Consider the following 21,427-nt stretch of genomic DNA (forward strand, 5'->3'; position numbering starts at 1 on the left):
ACTGCAAAGGGTTCCCTCAGCCCCTCCCGCATCCCCCGCGCACCCGTCACCCCCGCGGCCCAGAAATGCTGCACCGCCCTGAGGCCTGGGGACCTCCGTCCTCTCCGTCCGGGCGCAGGGAATCCTCGGCGGGCGGGGAGCGGAGGAGACGTTTCCGTCTCTGTACCAGCGGCCCCGATTTCTTAAACGGGGTGGCGCTCCCGGGGCCACGCCAGCCAAACCGCAGCAACACGCGGGTGGCCCCAGAGGGGAAAAGAGGACAAAGCTCCGGCTGCCACCAGCGGTTCTGGCGCCACGCAGGAGCCTCGGTTGGAAAAGCCGAGGGTCTTAGGCCCCCAGAGGTCCCGGAGACCGCCCACACCCCGGGCCTCGCCGCAGAGTCGGGGCTGCTGGCTGCGAGCGTCCCCGGCGCCCTCGTCGCGGTGCGGGACACCCCTCGCGCGGCCCCGCCCACCGTTCCCGCCGCCCCAGCGCACCCCCAGGCCCACCCTCCGGGGTGCCCGGCGCGGGGCGGGGCGGGGCGGGGCGGGATGGAGCGGGATGGAGGGCGGCGCCGTCGGCCGCAGCGACGCGAGGGGCGGGGCGGGGCAGATGGGGCGGGGCGGGGCAGGTGGGGCGGGGCAGATGGGGCGGGGCGGGGCGGGGCAGATGGGGCGGGGCAGATGGGGCGGGGCAGATGGGGCGGGCCATCGGCCAGCGCCCGGCGAAGGGCGGGACGGGGCGGGGCGGGCCCCACGCGCCCGCCCCCTGGGACTCGAGGCTCCGGGCGCTGCAGACCCGGCTCGGGTGCCGCGCGGCGAGGGCGCGGCGAGGGCACGGCGCGGGCAGCGGCTTCCGGACTGCGCGATGGGCCGAGGGTGAGTGATGCACAGGCCGGAGTGGGGGGCCACAGAGCACTGCCCCCGAGCCCGCCCGCAGCCGTGGGCTCTGGAGCCTGGGCACCGGTGCCCCTTCCCCGCCCCCCTGCCAGCCTGGCGCAGCCCCGGCCTCAGGCCCATTCCTGAGAGTGGGCGCTGCGCCAGGCACCTTCTCCAGGGAAAAGGCACTACGGGGACTCAAACCCGGGCGCCGTAGGTGGGAGGGGCCGCAGGCTACACCTTGGCTCACCTCGTCTCTTCTCTTAGGCAATATCCTAGGAGCATTGATCTTAGTTGAGGCGGGAGAGGCTCAAAGAGGCTCTGGCACAACTCTCAGATTTCACAGATGGAAGACCGGCGCCCGCCGAGATAATAGCAGAAGGAGGGGCTCGCCTCACCGGCTATTGATAGAAGATTTGCCTGGTTCTCCCACCTGTGCCAAGGGCCTCAGCACAAGATGGCACCCACTTCCCACAGCCCTAATACTTTCATTATCCTCATTTTCAGATGAGAAAACAGGCTTACAGAGTTATAGAGTTGCCCTGTTTCAGCCAGATGAGTCAGTGAGGGAGCCAGGATTTGAACTTAGACTTTCTGGTGCCAGGTCTCATTCATTTCACCCCTTGACTTCAGAGCTCACCCTGCCAGCCATCCTGTTCTCCCCCACCACATGCTCCTGACTGATTCTGGAGAGATGCTACCGTGTTTTTACAGTCTGACACAGGCCTGGGGGAGGGAGGGCCTCCTCCCTCCCAACCCCTCCTTCCCACCGCCCTCAGTGCAAGGCCAGTGCTAGCTGGTGTTTTCTTAAAACACTGTAAGGAGAGCTTTAGTAACCTTGCTTCATAAGCAAATTAAATAAAGTTGCAGTAAATGGGGCTGAGAATCTGGAATTTGAACCCAAGCAGGTTAGACTTCAAAGCCACATGCTTGCACTGGCAGGAGAAACCCTTGCTAGCTTCTCTGTAGTTTGCTAAGGGTACAATCAAGCTTTGTTGCCAGTAGCTGTGATGAAAAAACAAAAACAAGCAAACGAACAAAAAACTGCAATGAATTGGTAGAACTAACAGGTGAATGCAGGTCTGCCTTCCACCTGCTCCCCTGTATAATTCCTGAGCAGCTGCCACCAGGGTCAGAAGTGCTGGAGGAAGGAAGCAGGGAGGAAGAGACTGGGGAAGGGAGAGGAGAGGAAGGAGGAGGAGAACACATTAAAATGGAACACATGAAATTTAGATTAAAAAAAAATTCTGGCTGGAAGTTGTAATGGCATGTGTTTCAGTACGTTGTCAGTGGTGAAGTGTATTTCCAGTAGTTCTTGTCATAATTCTCTCTGTGTGTGGTGCGGGTGGTTCCAGACTTGACAGTGAAAGTGAGGTTGAGGCCACCTGTTAGAGAGCCCCTGTGAAAATGGGAGGGAAGGCCCTGTTTCCACCCTGAGACTCTAGTGGGTAGCCTGGAGGTGGAGAAACAGTGAAAGTCCAGGGTCCCCCTCGGTCTGGGTCAGCTGGACAGTGACAAACAACGTGAGCAGAACTCAGCCAGTCACAGTGCAGATCCTGTAAATGCAAAGCCTCACGGGAAGACTCTGACCAGGAGGTCAGCCAGAAGGCACTCTGGCCTAGGCCCCTGGGGACCTGGGCCCTGGCTTTGAGAGTAAACTCAGCCATATGTCCTTGCTCATGGTCACTCCAGCTGGGAAGATGGCCCTTTTCTGTGAGTCTCACATCCCCATATCCCGGTATCCCTTCTGACCTCCCCACCTTGTGACCAATCATGGGAGCTTTGATTTATTTTTTTAAGATGTTATTATTTATTCCCAAGAGACACACAGAGGCAAGAGACATAGAGGGAGAAGGAGGCTCCTTGCAGGGAGCCCGATGCGGGACTCGACCCTAGGACCCCAGGATCATGACCCGAGCCAGAGACAGACGCTCAACCACTGAGTCACTTAGGCATCCCAGGAGCTCCAGTTTATTGTGGGTGAACTCCATATGAGACCCATGTTACAGCAGCCAGAAATTTACCAAATGAGGAATCTGAGGTTCAGAGAGAGAAAGGGACTTTGCTTAAGGTCACACAGCTGAAGAATCAGGGAGCAGAGCTTTAAGTCCGGAGCTTTGGAGAAGCTGGGTTGTCATCTGGTCACAGAGAACATTGAAGGAAATATTTTGGAACTGTTTTAAAGTAAATTAAGATCAGATAGGAAGTGGCTGCTGCTTTTGTGAAAGGGGAACTTGCAGTTTGCTCAGTTTTCTTTTCTGGCTGTCTGACCTTCTTCCCCAGGAGGCACTACTGAGGGAGAGATTTGGAACCCTTTCCCCTTGCCCTGCCTGTCTTTGGGAGGTGGGAGCAGGGAGGTCGTGCAGCCTCATAGCTACAGAGCCAAGGAGAGACCTAAAGACACTCTGGGCCAGCAGCCAGTACAATCCCCGCTAAATTGAGGCCCAAGGGATGGCACAACATGCTGAAGTCACACACCAGGTGGATGCTGCAACAAAATCCACACGCAGACTTCTCTCTGGGATGCCCTTTTGCCTCCTCCATCTCACTGTGATACGTTCCAGCAGAAATTCTTAACCTGGGATCTGAGGATCCAGGGATATGTGCACAGGAGCTTCCTGAGGCCCCTGCAGTGGTGTGCAGATTTGATATGTACATACTTGCACATTCATGCACATATGTAAATTTTCCTGGGGAGTGTGTGTTACACTTTAAAGAGATTCCAAAGGGCTCTGTGGCCAAAAAGATTTAGAGCCACACTACGTCTCACAGAAAACCACTACCAGCAAGTCAAGCACTTGGCACACAGGCCTGGTACAGTGGACAGCAGAAGTGGGGGCAACCACAGAGAGCACCTGGCACAGCTCTGCAGCATCTGGCATGGAGCACCAGGAGGGCTTGCCCCCAGACCACCCCTACCTCAGGATATTGGTCAGTCTGAGCACCTGTTGGGCCCAAAAAGCATGGCTGAGAGGATTCCCCTTTGCACAGATCCCCTCTTCCACAGATGAGAGGTGAGCCTGGTTTGGGCAAGAGGGCCCCCCGGCCCAAGGGGTATCTGAGAGAGGGAGCAGAAGGACAGGAAATGTCTTTCTGGCCTCAGGTTGCCATGCCTTGAAAGCAAGAGCAAAAACCAGAAATCCTCCCACCGGGGCCTGGGTGAGGTGCTGCCTTCGAGCTCAGGCTGAGAAGAAGATGCCAGGAAAGCCAGCCTGCTCCAGTGCAGATGGCCAAGCTCTTCTGAGGACAGGCAACAGTGTTGGGGAGGCCCTGTGGTTAGGACCCCAGGACCACGGAGGTGGGGAGTATGGAGTATGCAGTCTAGGTGAGCTAGGCTCCATGAGCCAGCCCAGAAGGCAGTGAGTGAAGGTGGCTAGCAGCGGTGTGGCCACCTCTCCTGCTTTCCCTCTGCCACCATCACCTCCATCTGGACTGTGCACAGTGTCCTCTGGGTTCTCCTTCCTAGTCGGGCTGAGGCAGGAAGGGGTGTGGCTGACCCAGAGGGCAGATGGTGGTGGCTCTTGGAACTGGAGGGGGGGGGCAGGGACAGCAGTGTGGAGGGGCAGAGGGAACAGCTGTTGAGTCCCTGCCTGCCATCCACATCCCCACAACTAGCTTTCTCAGCGAAAACGTGTTTCTAAGTGTCAGCCTGTTCCAGTCAGGCCTCCTCTCAGAGGCAGCTGGCAGCAGCAGCAGGCACAGCAGGTCCTTCCCTGGCCAGGCTCCTGCCATTTGCTGGCTGACAGGTGCTGGCGGGGGAGGGGCGTTGCTTGTAATGCTCCTTGTTTTCAATGCCTCCCCCCTCCCCGCCCAGCTGCCCTTTGGAGATCGTGGTCCTGGGCTGCTGAACAGGGAACTTAGGCTTCTCAGGAATGCAAGGCAGTGTCCCTCCCTGCACCTGCTGCCTCTCTCTGAGCCTCCTGCCTCCTTTCAGTCTGATTGCAGCCTGGGCCCGATGCTCCCAACTGCGCCCCACACCTCTGTCCTCCTTTCATTTGCTTCTCTCATCACTTTATTTACACGTTTGATTTTAATCATGCCTAAGGAAGAAGATAGGAATCCTAAAGTATTAGAACAGAGGTTACCAAGCCCTCAAATCTCGCAGACATTCCCAGAACATTTTAATGTGGATATTGATGCATTTGCCAATTTTGCCAAGTTAGGACAATGACCATCTATTTTTGTCATCATTTTATGAAAAAAAAAGACATTTTAAGAGGAAAAAGTAGGCACCACAGCTTCTCAAAAGAAAAGGCTCTCAGATGCGCTCAGTTTGGCTTCTTGAAAATCCCACTTCCCTAGCCTTTTTCTCCTTTCCCCCCAGGGCCAGCAGGAATTGGGCTGGAGTGGTGACTGAAGAGACACAAAGCTGCATTCTTTTGTGATCACGGGCTCCATGACCGCGAACAAGGAAAAGATGGGCCAAGCCTAGCAGTTAAAGGCTTCCCTGTCCTTTGTCCCAAATCAAAGGCCAGGAACAATAGCAGGGGCAGGCTACAGTGCCAGCTGTCCTCAGCAGCCCCTCTGCATAGGTGGCAGAGCAGCCACTGACGTGGAAAGCAAAAACAGTTCACTGCCTGTTCATTGGGGACAGGTAACCATGGCTGGCACATCGCCCTGGGGCTCCTTCTCTGGAGACAAGGAGCCCTGGCTGCAGTCTCAGTCCTCTGGTCAGGAACAGAGCCTCCTGCAGCCCTGGGAAAAAAAGTGGAGGCCTGAGCTGTGTGTGCTGGGGCCTGGAGGGAGGGGAGCAGGCCAGGACGGAGGGCTGGCCTCCCAGAGCCAAAGAGCTTGGCCTGCTCAGCTGCATCTGTCCCTCTGGTTGTTCAGCTGCGCCTGGGTAGCTGTCCGGCTTCAGCCTGTCCTCTCCCCGAATCCCGCTTCAACCAAAGTAGCCTTGTTTTAATCTCTGCATTGGGCTTCTGTCTTTAAAAACAAGATTATGATTTTTATTAAAGGTTGAACATCACTCCGTTAGAGATTCTCCAAGGCCCTGTCCAGGGTCCAAGGAGAGTGAAGGTTGAAGGAGCAGTTTCAGGAACGTGGTGTGAACAGAGAGGAATCTATGTTTGCTTTCTTCCTGGGGGCAGGGGGGTGTCTCGCTCTTGTTCTCTCTGTCTCTGTGTCTGTCTCTCTGTCTCTCTCTTTCTCTCATTCAGCAGTTATCTCTAGGGAGCCCCGGAGGTGCCATGTACCTCACTTTAGAACTCTAAAGACATAAGGATTATCAAGATGAATGAAAATGATCTCAGAGTTCAGTCTGGTAAAGGAGGCACGAATACACAATGTTCAAACTTGGAATAGAATTCTGTGAGTGACCCCCAAGTGAGCTCTGGAACTCAGAGAGGTAGAGATGTTGTCTACCTGGTGTGGAAGGATGTACATGGGAGAATCAGAGAGGCAGATGATGAACATCAAGAAACATAGGAATATGTGCTTCTCTCAAAGAAGAGGCTGTTTTTCCAGGGGACCCAGCTTCCTACCGCATCGGGCTCAGACCCAGTCCAGCAAGTTGGAAGAGACCCCCTTTTGTGAAGCAGCTTCTTCATTGCCTTCCTGCAGCCTTGCTTACTCACCTCCTGCCCTCCCCAGGGTGATATGCCCCATTATCTGTCCCTGCCAAGCTAAACTGTTTACCCTCTGGGCCACCTTCCCTTTTCTCCTTTCACTTGAACATATATGATTCCAGATTGTTGTTTTCCTCCTGACCCCTTCTCCCAGCTGATGCCATTTAACTCCAGCTGGAGCGACTCAGCATGTTGTTCATGTCCTTCTAAAAAGCAGATTCTGGAAGGTCAGTGCAGGGAAGGTCTCATGTGTTACTTAGTACTGTGATTTGAAAGTAATATTATCCAGAGTCCTAGGCAAAGCCTTGGATGGGGCTCCCCACCACCTATCTCACTGTCAACCCAAGCAGCCCCTTCTAATCTGATTTGCACAGATATTCAATTTGAACAAAGAATTCTACAGCTGAGAAAATTGGAGATCAATATTCCCATTGTACAGATGGGAAAATGAAGGCACAGAGAGGAAAAGGCAGTCAACTGAAGCCATGAGGGTCTGTTTAGCAGCTGAGACACCAGCAGCTTTTCCCAGCATGGGTTTATTTGTCTTTCCCAGTTGGTATCCACAGTGGGTTGGCAGAGGACTCTAGTCCACAGAGGAACCTAGGCTGACTATCTGGAAGCTGCAGCAATTGGGACATGTGCCTTTCTGGATCACCATGGCAGGGAACAAGGTTACACGCTGCTCAAATACACCAACCTGAGAGTGACACCCAACACTTCTTGTGTGTAATATGTGACATATTAGTCATGTGGCCTGACAGGGAGCTAAGTGATGTGAGTGGGGGAACACGGGGTTCCAGGGACAATCAATGTCTCGGCCACAGTGTCCGACTTTAAATAGTGAAATAGAGCTCATACAAAACCCAGATTTATGAAATAAATGAAAATAGCAGAAAAGCTGACCGTCCAGAGAAGGAATATGTCCCCCAGTTCCCCAGGGACTCCACTGACCAGTGCCTCAGCTTAGTCACTTCCCTGACCCCCGGAGACTTTTACATGTTTTATTCCAGCTAGATAGGCACAAGTGTGGGAAAGTTGACTTTGGAGGATCCCATGAGGCTTCTCAAATTCATCCAATAACTTAACAGTCATCTATGGACCTCCTGCTGTGTGTAAGGCTCAGGGTTGGGATTGGAAACGAGGTGAGCCGGAAAAGTACTGTTCATCGTGTGGAGGCCTGCAGCTTCACCCTCACACCGCCCGCCTCCCTACTCTCCCACCCTCCTATCAGCTCCCTCATACCCAGGTCAGGTCCTGCAGACCCAGCATAGCCAGGAGCCCAGAGCAGGTGCTGGACTGGAAGGAGCCTCTCCCGATACTGGAGGAGGTAGCTGCTCTGGCAAGGGTTTCCTGGCGGAGCTAGCATCAGAGTATAGGACAAGGAGGAGGCTGTTTTCTGTCAGCAACCGTAGAGACCCAAAAGGAGGACAAAGCGGCAAGCCTGTTAGGAGAAATAGGGGCAGCTCCAAGAGGCTCGAAGTCAGAGCAGGAAGTGAGGAGGAGTGGGAGAGAAGCTGGCTACAGAGAGAGAGAGAAAAATAACATCTGCTGTTACTTCTGGGTAAATACAGCCCTTCCCACAATGAGTCTGTGTAAAGCCAGACACAGTTGTGCCATGGACGCACAGAAGCAGTGTTGCAAGGGAAACCCAGGTACTTTTCTTGGGCTGAAGCCAGCTCTGCATGGAAGTGTTTGAGGAACTAGCCAAAGAGGGAGTCTGGCAGATCACTTTTTCCCCCTGGAGCCTGAGGAGCTAAGGAACTGAAACTCGATTTTGAAATCCTGCTGCCTGACAGTGAGGCCCCACTCTAGGGCCCCTGTGGCACATAGCCCTGTGCCCTGTAGCTATAGGGCTATATTACTGCAGCTGCATCTGGGGGCCTGACCACCCTCTAGGGCATGTCTTGCCTCACTCTAGACCCAGGCAAAGCGGAGGTATTTATAGGATGATTCTGAGGTCACTGAGAAGCCCACCTCCCTTAGTTCATTCCCCTTTTCCGTGTTTTCCTGCTTCCAGAAGCAAATGCTTATTCAGGCCTGATGCCACCATGGAAGGCAGGCTTGTCTTATTCGTGGGTGGTTTAAGACAAGCTGGAAGAGAGGGTGCTCAGCTGGTCATAGTCAGGGCCCACGGGGATGCTCTGAGGACACTAATACCACAGCAGTTGAATCTGACCTGGAGCCCCCAGGAACATCTGCACACACCTGGTGGTGGGGAAGACCTGACTGGGCCAGGATCATTGTGAATGACAAGCTGTGGATCCTGTCTGTGACAGTTCTCAATGTGATGGAATCCCTCAGAGTCTTAGCCACCACTTGAGAGGAGAGATGAGGCCAAGATTGGGGTAAGGGGTGTGGAGAGAGAGAGAGAAGCTGTGGCTCACTGCCCAACACACAGCATGCCTCAAGAAGAGAGTTCTTGGCCAGAGTAAGTTGGAGAGAGAGAGAAGCTGAGATCTGTGCAGAAGATGGCCATAGGCACTAGTGCATTTCCCTGGAAGGGTTTGAGAAACTCCACAAAGATTTCCGGGCTGTGAATTCATGGTTTCATGTGTGAATCGAGGGAAGAGACCACCCCATTGCATAGATGAGAAAAAGAAGGCTGGAGGGTTTAAGGCACTGCGCAAGACCAATATAGGGAAGAGGTTCAGAGACCAGAATATTTTTTTTTTATTGGAGTTCAATTTGCCAACATTTAGCATAACACCCAGTGCTCATCCCACCAAGTGGCCCCCTCAGTGCCCATCACCCAGTCACCCCAACCCCCTGCCCACCTCCCCTTCCACTACCCCTTGTTCATTTCCCACAGTTAGGTGTCTCTCATGTTCTGTCACCCTCACTGATATTTTCAGTTTCTCTCCTTTCCCTTTATTCCCTTTCACTATTATTTATATTCCCCAAACGAATGAGACCATATAATGTTTGTCCTTTTCCGATTGACTTATTTCACTCAGCATAATACCCTCCAGTTCCATCCATGTCGAAGCAAATGGTGGGTATTTGTCGTTTCTAATGGCTGAGGAATATTCCATTGTATACATAGACCACATCTTCTTTATCCATTCATCTTTCGATGGACACCGAGGCTCCTTCCACAGTTTGGCTATTGTGGACATTGCTGCTAGAAACATCGGGGTGCAGGTGTCCCGGCATTTCATTGCATCTGAATCATTGGGGTTAATCCCCAACAGTGCAATTGCTGGGTCGTAGGGCAGGTCTATTTTTAACTCTTTGAGGAACCTCCACACAGTTTTCCAGAGTGGCTGCACCAGTTCACATTCCCTTTTCTCCGCATCCTCTCCAACATTTGTTGTTTCCTGCCTTGTTAATTTTCCCCATTCTTACTGGTGTGAGGTGGTATCTCATTGTGGTTTTGATTTGTATTTTCCTGATGGCAAGTGATGCGGAGCATTTTCTCACGTGCTTGTTGGCCATGTCTGTGTCTTCCTCTGTGAGATTTCTGTTCATGTCTTTTGCCCATTTCATGATTGGATTGTTTCTTTGCTGTTGAGTTTCATAAGTTCTTTATAGATCTTGGATACTAGCCTTTCATCTGATATGTCATTTAAATATCTTCTCCCATTCTGTAGGTTGTCTTTTAGTTTTGTTGACTGTTTCTTTTGCTGTGCAGAAGCTTTTTATCTTGATGAAGTCCCAATAATTCATTTTTGCTTTTGTTTCTCTTGCCTTCATGGATGTATCTTGCAAGAAGTTGCTGTGGCCAAGTTCAAAAAGGGTGTTGCCTGTGTTCTCCTCTAGGATTTGATGGAATCTTGTCAGAGACCAGAATCTAAGACCTAAATGCTTGTGTTCACATAGTGACTTTGCCGCTGATTCGCTAAGAATCTTGGTCAAAGTACTCAACCTCTGTCCCTGTTTTCTCATCCATAAAATGGGACTAGGATGGTGCTTACCTCGCGCTGTTGTTGTTAAGAGGTAATAAGATAATTCAGAGAGAATGCTCAATGCAGTCTCCAGCACATAGTGACCACAGTACCAATGAGCCCATCACTAGGAGCCCATCACTAGTCAGATGCGCCAACTCCAAAGGCACTGATGGGGCCACCAGCCTGGGCTCAGTGGAATTGGTGGAGAAAGGCCCAGGGTGCTTTGGGGGTTGGGAGGCAGAAACCATTACTCAGGGTTTCCTGGCTGGGGGAAGAGAGCCTGTGTCTGAAACATTTACAAGATTGATCCAGATCTCCAGGGCTTATGAGATTCTGAGAGGGGAGCTGATAGGGCTGGTACTGGGTACCAGTTGGCACTTCAGTTCTCACCCTCTCCCCTCCTCCAGGGGAGCTTGACTGCCCCAGGTGGGTATGGGGCCCATTAATTCCTCTGAGCCTGGTCTTTCAGCTGTGGCCACCTTCTGCCAAGGAGTGGAGGGAGAAGGGGCATAGGTGGGTTGGGAGGTGGCAGGTAAGGCTGAAGCCACAGGCGGGCACACCAGGGCTCTGGGTACTGCACTGGCTAGTGCTTCTCCAGGCTCACCTGTCTGTCTGTCTATCCGTCCTCCTCTTCCCAGCAGGTAACTTCCCAGTCTGCAGGCAAGAAGGGAAGATGAAGGAAGATTGTCCACCCAGTTCTCATGTCCCCATCAGTGACAGCAAGTCCATCCTAAAGTAAGCCTTTGTATACAGGGAGGGGATCTTCTTGTGGCACTCCCCGCCATGGACAGACTTTGGGTGGAGGGCTTCAGGACACCTTTTATAGATATGACGATGTGATGGAGGCACTTCTTTTTGAAGCCTGTCTCCTTGGAGATCAAGGATCTCTTTGGGGTGTGGGTTTGACCCCTGCCTCCCCAGGCCCACAAAGACAGGAAAGTATGGCAATGCCTGTTGTGACTCTGCACAGATGGCATTTAATTTATTCAAAAACTAGAGCAATTCTAACATTTTTATTGTGTTAAACAGTTCAGGGTTTCGGGAAAAAAAGAAAAACCTCAAAATAGGGTTGGAGTTTTTACTGAAAAGTATTTTATTGACATAATGATTTTCAGCTTTGCTGAAATTTATTTTGTTAATTTTTCTTAATTCTTAATTACTATTATTAATATTTTAATTTATTTACTCTGTTTTACTATAAAAATGTTTGGAATACTTTTTCAAACTTATTTCTGAACTAAAGAAAAGTATATTTTTTTATTTTATCTTGCTTTTCAAGTCCTGAATCCAAATCTTTTATAAACTTGGCAGCTCCTATCTGCCACCTTGAGGACAAGCCAGCCTCCTACCTTTTGCTGACCTCTTTCCTGGGACCTCCTAGTGGAGACCTGAGAAAACAGACAGCATTCTGTTCACAGTACTGCCCATACCATCATTTTCCTTGTTTAAATTTTATATTAAGAATAATGTTAAACATAACTTTGGAAAAGTCATAATAATAACCATAACATGATTACGTACTTGTAAGTATGTAAATGCTGAACATAAACTTGTTAGGATATATATATATATGTTTATGTTCAGCATTTACATACTTATAAGCACTACAAACATGCGACATTGAGTCATGCTTTGTTAATGCCATAATATTCATGGAATCACAAGTGAACCACTTCCCCTGTCAGTTGCCATCATCCCCACATTGGGCAGCACACCAGAGCACCACCACAGGTTTTGCTCATCTATACCCTGGGTGGCTCCAGTGAAGGCCCTGCCTGAAGAGGTTCTAGAGCAGCACTGTCTAGAAAAGGAGCCATGAGTCCCTATGGCTGCCAAGCACATGACTTATGGTTGGAGAAGTGTGGTTAATATATAAATATTTTGAAGAATTTATTTATTTTGAGAGAGAGAGAGAGAGACAGCACAAGCAGTGCAAAGGGGCAGAGAGAGAGGAAGAGCAGACTCCCTGCAGAGCAGGGAGCCCGATTTGGGGCTTGATCCCAAGACCCCAAGACCCTGGGGTCATGACCTGAGCTGAAGACAGATGCTTAATTGATTGAGCCACTCAGGTACCCGAGGTGTACTTAATATAAAAGGAAGGTAGCAAACACTTATTGCAAAATAAAATAATGAACAAGGTCTCATTAATATTTTTTATATTGATTACCTGTGGACATGATAATATTTTAAATATATTGTGCCATAAAACAAAATGCATTATGAAAACTAATCTCACCTGTTTTGTTTTCCTATGTAAGATGACTGCTATAAGTTTTAAAATTACCCATGTGGCTCAAATTTCTTATCTGTTGGACCATACTTCCCTGCAAAACCCCGCTTGGGTGCAGGGACTGTCTTCTCTTTGCCATGGCCTCCGTTTATTCTGAGAAGAAGGCATCTGGACAGAGTGGCCTCCCTCAGACCTTCAGGATCTTCTCTCATAGCTGTCAACTTCATCTCTTGTTCAGACATCTATAAAGTCGGGATGAGGAAAAGGCAGCACCCCTCAGGGTGCCCCCAGAGCAGCTACACCAGGCCCTTCTAGGAAGTAAGATGGGGGGAAAAAGCAAGCGTCTTTAAAGTGCTAATAATCCAATCTCAGTGGATTTATTGAGGAAGTGACTCAGAAGTAAAGGGCAGGGAGACTGTCAGGAACTCATCTGTGATAGCGAAAGTGTACAAACACAATTTGCACAATTATGTGGGCCATCTGTGATTTTCTCTTCCTCCTCTTTCCATCCCTAAACCTTCCACAAGGTTTCTCTAGAAACCTTGTTTCTAGAGAAAGTTTCTCTAGAAAACTGAAAAGCATGTGTCTGATGGCAGAGTCTAGGCTGTAAACTGATTATGTGTGGCTGGTAGGACATGTATCCTTATGCTCGAAAGGCCTGCCATGGCCCAAGATTATGTGTGTCTTTATCTTTTTAGGTCGGAGCTCTTAAGCTTGCTAAAAACTTACAACTGCTACCATGAGGGCAGAAGCTTTCAGCTAAGACACCGAGAGGTATGCCTTGTTTCTCTTCTTTATTCACAGGCCACCGTCTATCCTGGTTTGCTGAAGATGGGTCTGGTTTATACATGCTAAGTACTCCAGGGCCACTATTCAGACCATCCCCTTCACTCAGAAATATCCCAGTTTGGATGATGAATCATGAGGTCACTCATCTTCTGAAGTAGGGACCAGGTTACCAGCAGCCAGGATGTCTCCTTGGAGGTCCTAAAAGGGGTGCTGAGGGTCAAAGCATCCCCCCACCCCCAACCCAGCAAGAATTCAGAGCAGGTGGAAATAATCACCTGCAGGTCTTCTCCTTCCACCTAGGACTTTTGCCCAAGTGAACTGCCAGGACATTGGAACTTGAAATCTTTAAGACTGCACAGCCTAGTCCCCTCTCTGCCCAGCCTACTGCATGAATAAGGAATTCAGCACAAGGCCCTGGTCTGCCCAGGTTCACAGGGCAATGAGAAGTGAAAGCAGTGTCTGTGTTTGCCAGTCAGAATAAATATCAGAGGGAAGCCTTGAAATGGAAGGGAGCTCCCCAAAGGATGCTCACAGGGGCAGGCAGGTCAGGATGTGAGAGGCAGGGCAGGCTTGGGGAGCAGAGGATGTGGGAGAGCATGTCCTGTCTGCAGATGCTGCTGCCTTTTGGGTGGAATCCATCCCTGCTGTGCAGGAACCTGGGCTCCAAACAGCCTGACTCTCTAATTTTTCAAAAGAAGTTAGATATCTGGAATTTCATGTGGAATTTCCCAAACCTCGAAACACCATGGTGGCTAACCAAAACATGTCTGTGGGTAAAACAAAGCCCAGGCCCAACTCTAGTCACACAGCTCAGGAGGCTGGATGCGGGGGATGCTGCTGGCTGGCGATCCAGGCTGCACTGGGCTGCCAGGATGACCTGGAACAGCACACACCTCGTACTCCACCTCCCCCAGACTTGCTCAGCCCTCTCAGGCGCATAGGCCGACCCCAACAAATTGTCCCCACCACCCCTGCCCTGCCACACATTTCTTTCTTCAGAGCAGCTCTCTGACGCCTGCTTAGCAGCCAGCTACAGCCCTGCTACTTACTGTTGCTGGCAGGGTTCTGATGCCACCACCCTGCTACCTCTGGTTTCGCTGTTACTTTTCTTACCTGAGTGATGGGCTGGTTCCACGTCCCCAAGACAGGCACAGCACGGCACCTGAGCATAGGCGTTGGGTGACTAACCAGCAGGCCCGGACCCAGGGCAGGTTGAGATTGGTCCTGAGTGCCAGCTGGACAATTTTGACCTCTGCTGAGTTGAGGAGTTGGACTCTCTTAGGTGGTGCTGGAGGCATGCGGTGGGGTCTTCTGCCTAGACCCTGTTCCTCAGCCCTGGGCCATTCAGTGACTGACCTAAGACTTGGCAGCTCTCGACCTGTGGTCCCTGTACCAGCAGCCTCAAGGTCACCTGGGAACTGGGGAGAAATGCAAATTCTCATCGCTGTCCTGCCCCCAGGCCTGCTGAATCAGAAACTATGTTCCCAACTGTGTTTTAACAAGCCCTCCATAGGGTTGTAATGAGGGCCAAGTTTGAGAACTGCTACTCTAAGAGTTGGCTTTGGCCTTTGGGATTCCCCAAGACAGTCCCCTCTGTAGGAACAGTTGTATGGGGAGTAGGGCTGGGAAGCCCCCAAACCCGTGCTCCCTGTGTTTGTATGTGGTGGGACAGTCCTTGTGGCAAAGTAAGAGACTCCAGAAAGGAGAAGAGGTATTCTTGACAGCCCCCTGTGGTAAGAGGTTAACACCCCACAGATGGGGATTTTCTGGTTTCTAAGCTAAAGAAGGCGTAAGGATCTGACTTCATCTCCCTGGAGCCAGAAAGGCCCTTTCAGGAACCTACTGCAGTCTTAACAGCCAAGGGGCACCAGCCTGAGGGACTTGGCATCTTCAGGAGGTGACTGCCACCACAAAGACATTGTAGGCCTGGGCAGCACAGAGTTCTGATGCTGAGATGCATGACCGATTCCTGGACACCAAGTACCTCCGTGACCCACCCACCACCAGGTGTTCAGGCCTCTGCAGTTCCTCCCATGCAGACCCCGGACCCCACAGTTCAGGCTGGCCTCTCCTTGGGCATGGGAGGCCCTGAGAGCAGGGCAGCCAGGCACCAGCACTTTGCCCCTATATTATTTATTGTAATATAGGAGCTTTGTGATGTCGAAGTGGCCATTTTCCAGACAAAGAGATTGAGGCTTTCAGAGTTTAAGTCTCTCCTACACTGCAGTGAGTGGAAGATGCCAGCGTGGCTCCAAGGCCTAAGCACACAAGTTTATAATACAGCAACAGCATTAAGCTCTGACAGCCATCAGGGATGCAGGGAGCTGCTTGTCACCTTCAATCACCAAGTAGAGGTGGCTTCCAGCGCTGTGCCCTCACAGAGCCATGTGGGGATCCAGAAGAGACCCTGCTCCCTGCTGTCACTGGGCTTCCCCCTGAGCAACTGTGGCCTGACTACTATGGTTTGGGGACACCTTCTCTACCATCTCTTCCGGGATCCATAGAATGTGGAGAGATGAAGTGCGTCAGGGAGCAGGGGCCATGCCCTGGGGCCAGGGTTTTCCTGTGAATTCTCCCCCAGCTTCCAGAGGGTGAAGGATTCCCCACACCCCACGGGGCTTCCTCTTCTGAGGAGGCCCAGTCACTGCTTCCTCTGTCATGACCTTTGCCTTTGGGATACTTTCGCTTATATTACAATGAAGAGCATGAGCAACCTGGAGCCATCTGTGCCTTTGGAAGATAGCAAAGCATTTTAATGAGACTGGCTTCTCGAGAGAAAAATGACCACCCGGAAATACCAGTGGGTAAATATATCACTGTGATGAAAAGTAGGCCCTTCGCGTGGTGCGCCAGTGTGTGGCCACTCCGGGAGCCGACCTCCGCTCCTCCCCTGGTGGCCAAGAGTGCGCACCACACCCAGTCCCCATCCTTGGTCCCAGCCTCCTGCACCTCTGGTCCTCTCTGGGTGGAGAAAGTCAGGATACCCTTCCCTCTTATAATGATCCCCTTCTTTTAACATCTGAAGGCAGGAACGACAGGCAGTTGACAGACTGCTGGCACCTAGGTGACTATTCCACAGTGGCTATGTTCCCTTGAGAGTTCCCAAGGGCTTCCCGGGCTGCCCCCTGGTCAGGGCATTGTGTTGCTTCCCTACTCCAGTGGTGAGTGAGGAGGAGACTGCTCTGCAGGACCCCCATCACGAGGACTTTCTGCTAGGCTGTATTGTCCCGTGGGAAGCTTGGGATAATGCCAGAAGCCCTTCTTCATGCCCTTTATTCAGGTGCTGTTTTGTTTTGTTTTGTTTGTTTTCGTTTTTGCCACCTTCTGAAGTTGCCATTAGCTTCTTTCACATCAGGGGATATTAGCAGAGGAATCCAGAGCCCTGTCTGACCTCCCAAATGCAGCCGTGTGGGTATTGAGCTTGGGGGGAATTAGCCAACCTCATCCTAGTTGCCTCCTCTGACCTGGTTTCACACAGCTTCACAGAAGAGGCGACAGTGAGGCGAGCCCAGCCCACGTGGTCACCAGCCAGCACTCCCTCCCAGGTCAGCTCTCCTCACCACCTTCTAAGGATATTCTGGCTAAAGGCTGCCCCACACTTATTTGCCAGCAAAGGTCAGGGACCAGCAGGTTTGAGCAGACCAGAGACCCAGCAGGTTGTGGCAGATACAGGCATTCCTATGCCGTGTCTCTACTCCATCTCCAAGGCCACGTGCCCATTCCTCAACCCCTGCAGGGTGTGAAGGGCATGTCCCCATTTTCCAGATAAGGAAAGTGAGTAATTACTTGTTTGAAAATGTTAAATGTATGGTTTATATTCTGCCTTCCCACAAGACACACATATAAGAGGGCAGATCAACATTTTTAAAGTGCAAAGCAATTTTAAAATAGAAAAAATAAAGAAGGAAAGGAAGAAGAAAGGAAGAAAATAGTTTGATAATTCACAGAGCAAAGAGATGAAGGAAACTGAAGCAGGCTGTGAGCTTGGCCAGGGCCCCAGCTCTGTCCTCCTCCTCTCCCCTCTGTCCCTTCCACCTTGACCAGGGTCAGCCAGCTCTGATCTGGCCCAGGAAACATGGTGATGGGTCCTCAGGCCTGATTCTTTTGCATTCTCTGATGTCTCACCTGCCTCATTAAGAAGACCATGTCTCTTCCCTATGCCTCACCTTCATCTCCTTCCTTGCCAGACACCTCCAGGCCCTGGGGTTGGAGGACCCAGGGCTGGCCCAAACCTTAGCACATGGGAAGTGAGGCCCTGGCCACTGGACTTGCCTGAGAGCAGGGCAGCTGGAGAACAGCCCGCACTTTGCCCACAGCTGAGAAGCACCCCTTGGATGGAGGAAGGGATGGGATGCTGGGGACAGGGCCACCTGGTCCAGTGGTTTGGCACCCTGCAAGCTGAGCTGGTGCAGGTTCTGTTTTGGTCCTCAGCATGGGAAAAAACTCTCCCAATGACACAATAGGGCTTGTGAGTTGGAGCCACTGAGATACCCCTGGTATCCTAGTAATAGGTTCCCCCCCCAAACTTAGCAGGTACATTTGGGGAAACCCTGTGTTTCCTCTTGGGCTGCATGAAGCACAGGCTCTGAGAGTGGAGGCCAGGAGGCTGACTTAGGAGTGCCCAGGGCCTCACTCTGAAATCCCTGTGTGGCTAAGAGCTTTGCTTCTCACCTGCCACCAATGTCATGTCCCTCCCTGCCTGTAAAGCAACCATATAAATGTGCGTATAAGCATGTCTATGGGCTTATAACATGCACCCCATGATGCGTGTGGGTTTTATCCCATTTACTGATCAGAATAGCCTTAGAAAGCAGGTCTGTTTAATTACCTCCATTTTACCCATGAGAAACCCAACAAGCAGAAATGTTAAGTAACTTGCCCAAGGTGATCAGCCAGCAAGGAACAGTAACACCACATCATGCCAGATAGGCTGTTCTCACTCTTCAGAGGAGGGATCTTGCTATGAAATGCCCAGGCAGGCAGCCTCTGCAGAAAAGTGTTTCCATCTCAGAGACCTGCCGGGGATGGTGCCTACCTCAGGGGAGGAGGGGGAGGAGGTGACACAGACCAGTATGCTCTGTACAGAAGGCTTTATTGGGGAGAGGTCAGAGTTCATGAATCACCGGGAGGTGCAAATAGAGAGTTCTGAGGGTGCTGCTGGGGCGAGGGGCTGGGGGAGAGGCTGCAGCCCCACTGAATTGCCTGGAAGCCCAGGAGCACTGATGCCAATCCCTTGAGGGTCTCGCCAGAGAGTGCTCCTGCACGCTGGCATCACAGAATCTCCCTCTGGAAGTCCCTTGGGCCTTGCCACCATCCATCTGTCTGTGTGGACCCCAGGGGTCCGCAGAGGAGCCAGTCGTCCTTGGTGGGTCCCTCCTACTTGGCTGCTTTTCTTGGGAATCCCCAAAGAGCCAGTCCAGGGGGTCAGCAGTGCAATCCCTGGTTGGTGCAGGTTGCTGACCACTGAAGTGGGTAGTGATGTCTTGCAGGGACTCAGTAGGGCAGTTCTTCTTGAAGGCTTGGGCTGGCCGGAGGGTTCTGCTGGGCTGGGCCCTGGCTGTGGCCATGTCCAGCACTGAAGTGGGCTGTGCCAGCTGACAAATAGATTTCACATAGTCATCCAGGCTGGGGGAGGCTGGGGGCTCCTGCCCAGGGCCCCCGGGCAGCATCTCCTCCGAGGTCTCCTGAATCGTGGGCAGATGGGCCACAGGAAGCAGTAGCCGGGACCTCATGGCCGTCAACAAGGGGGGAGCAGCAACCTGACGATCAGCAAGAGGACCAGGGATGAGGGTCTGCCATTCTGTCACTCCTCCTGTGTTCCCTCTCTCATCTGAGGCTGCTTAGGTGAGTCGAGGGCCTGAGAGTGGAGTGAAGTCTGCAGACCCCAGCCCAGTCCTAGACTCCTGGGCCCTTCCTTCCTGCTAACACTGAAAGCCTTGTGCTCAAGAGTCTATCCTCACTGTTATTGAAGAGCCTGTATAAGGAAGAGAACCCGGTCCAACAGTTCTCTCCAGAGTCCGAGAGAACCTGGCTGTAAAGCCAGCCTCTGCTGGGCATCTGACCTGCAGACCTTTGGCAAGGTCACCTCTCAGCCTCCCCTGACCCATCCATAAAATGGGGTTCTAAGTGCCCACTGGAAAGGGTGTTGTAGGAAATGCATCAAATACAACTCACGTGAAATTCCTCCATGAATACAAAGCCCTCAGCTGCTACTAGCACTGCTGTCAACCACACACCCTGCTCTCTAACCCCACTGAGGCCCAGTATGTCCCCACCCTCGAAGATAAACAGAACCTTTCTGTTGGATCTCTAACCAGAGGAAGGCTGCTCTCTCTCACCTGGGGATCACACGGCTGCTGGATGAGCAAAGACAGTCCTTGGGAAGACCCAGAAAGCTCAGGGTGGAGGGTGCGGAGTCCAGCAGGTGGAGCCCCGCATCCAGCGTGGATATGGCTGGGAGGTGGCTAGTGAGCACTCTGGTGGGGATGACAGGCCACTGTCCGGACTGCAAGCCTCCCCGTGCTGTCTGACGAACTTAGAGGCTTGGCAGCTTCTTTTATGCTTTCCCACCAGCCATCAGTTACTGTCACGAGGGCCAAAAATAGCAGTGAACAGGAAGGCTCTCAGAGGAAAACAGTTTGGCGGGCGGGGTTTGGCCCAGCTGCCAGCCTGGAGCTGTGGGAGGCTCTGGGGATGTTTACTCTACAGGGCAGGCGTGGCACCCCTCCTGTCACCTCAGGCCAAGGGGGAGGTCAGGGGCTCCAACAAGGAGGGACACGGTCACTGGTAGCCAGAATCAGAGGGCCCAGAATGACTTCCTGACTTCTGGAAATGTGAGGCCGTGGGACCCACATTCAAGTCCTGCCTCTGCCTGCATGTGCTTCCCCCACCTGTATGGCGAGGGCCGCCCAGTAGCCTGGACGTCCTTCTGCTCTGCCCTCAGTTTCTTCTGATTTGACTAGAGACAGCTGCAGCCTGACAGGGCTCTCCCTCCATCCTGATGGGTCCAGGCTGAGGGACAGTGGAACAGTGGTCAGAGGGCAGCTCGGAGGCACATATGCTGCCTCTGCAGGGACACTGGGCCTGAGTGACATCAGGCCAGCAGTCCCCCCAGCAGAGCTGATCCCTGAACTCAGAGGCAGCAGGTCTGCTTCAGCCCCTTGCTCCAGTCCCAGAGCAATTCCTCCTGCCTCCTTCATGGAGTCTTCCTATTTTTTGAATGAACCTGCCTCAGTGTGTCTGGCCCCACTGCGCCGTGCTCCAGCTGTGGTCTCTTTTCCTGCCCCTCACAGCACTAGATGATCTCCTGACTCTCAGACACAGAACCATGGCTGCTTGATCTCCCTGCACAGGGTCCGATGTGGGGCTGGCAGGCAGCGGGGCTCCGTGAATGAACATGCTGAGGTGTTTCGGGTGGGCGGAGGGGGGTAGTTCTCCCAGCAGACTGTTGACATATGACTGGCATCTGAGGCCAAGACAGGAAACAGAACCGAACCCCACTTTGGGGTTTCTTCCTACCCCCTTTAACTCCGGTAAGTCAATCCAATCTTTCCTTTGCAGGGAGTGTTAGTCACATGTCTGTGACTGTGTAACATCAGTGATTAGCAAAAATTGCTCTGTTTTGATTGTTGCTGTTGTTTTCTTTTTTAACAAATAGTGCAAGGTCATTCCAGAAAGCTATGTGTATTTTGATAACCTTGAACACAGAACTATTTTCTCTGTGGATAGCAGGGTGTTTTAAGCAATTACTAACTTACCATGAAATCAACTCTGCAGGACACCTGTGTAAGCCCCTCCAGGGTTACAAGGATGTTTCCATGAGGTCCCTTATCCTCAGAAGGCTTTCAATGCCAATAAGGAGAAAGAAATGGAATTTGTGAATCTAAAGTGGTATTTGAGATAGCAGTGGGAGAATGGTGTTTAGCATTCATTGTCAAAAGGCTAGTATCAAAGCAGTTTAGGGGCAGGTAGCTGGGAGGGCCACAGCTCTGGGGTGGTCCCAGATGCTGAGAAGATTTTAGGCAGATGCTCTGAAAGCAGCCTGGCCAGTCACACGCCTGGGGACAATTTGTCCAGGCACAGAGAGCGTAGAGGTGG

General features: G+C 52.0%; 2 protein-coding genes across 3 annotated transcripts in view; one reads left to right on the top strand and one right to left on the bottom strand.

Annotated features, from left to right (window-relative positions):
* The first annotated feature begins 739 nt into the window (after positions 1–739).
* RASSF4 (Ras association domain family member 4) overlaps positions 740–21,427 on the top strand; it is a 31,968-nt gene continuing 11,280 nt past the window's right edge. For both annotated transcript variants that reach the window (XM_077878538.1, XM_077878539.1), the window contains exons 1-3: positions 740–857; positions 10,953–11,046; positions 13,240–13,315. In XM_077878538.1, the coding sequence (XP_077734664.1) occupies positions 10,985–11,046; positions 13,240–13,315 (138 nt within the window). In that variant the 5' untranslated portion in view covers positions 740–857; positions 10,953–10,984. The remainder of the gene's footprint in view (positions 858–10,952; positions 11,047–13,239; positions 13,316–21,427) is intronic.
* On the bottom strand, positions 18,406–19,878 carry DEPP1 (DEPP autophagy regulator 1). Its single transcript, XM_077878543.1, has 2 exons — positions 19,669–19,878; positions 18,406–19,089 (listed from the first exon to the last, which is right to left on the bottom strand). Exon 2 carries the CDS (start codon positions 19,060–19,062, stop codon positions 18,436–18,438), a length of 627 nt encoding a protein of 208 aa, XP_077734669.1. The 5' UTR covers positions 19,063–19,089; positions 19,669–19,878; the 3' UTR covers positions 18,406–18,435.

The sequence above is a fragment of the Canis aureus genome, chromosome 29 (assembly GCF_053574225.1).
Source record: "Canis aureus isolate CA01 chromosome 29, VMU_Caureus_v.1.0, whole genome shotgun sequence".
NCBI lineage: Eukaryota > Metazoa > Chordata > Mammalia > Carnivora > Canidae > Canis > Canis aureus.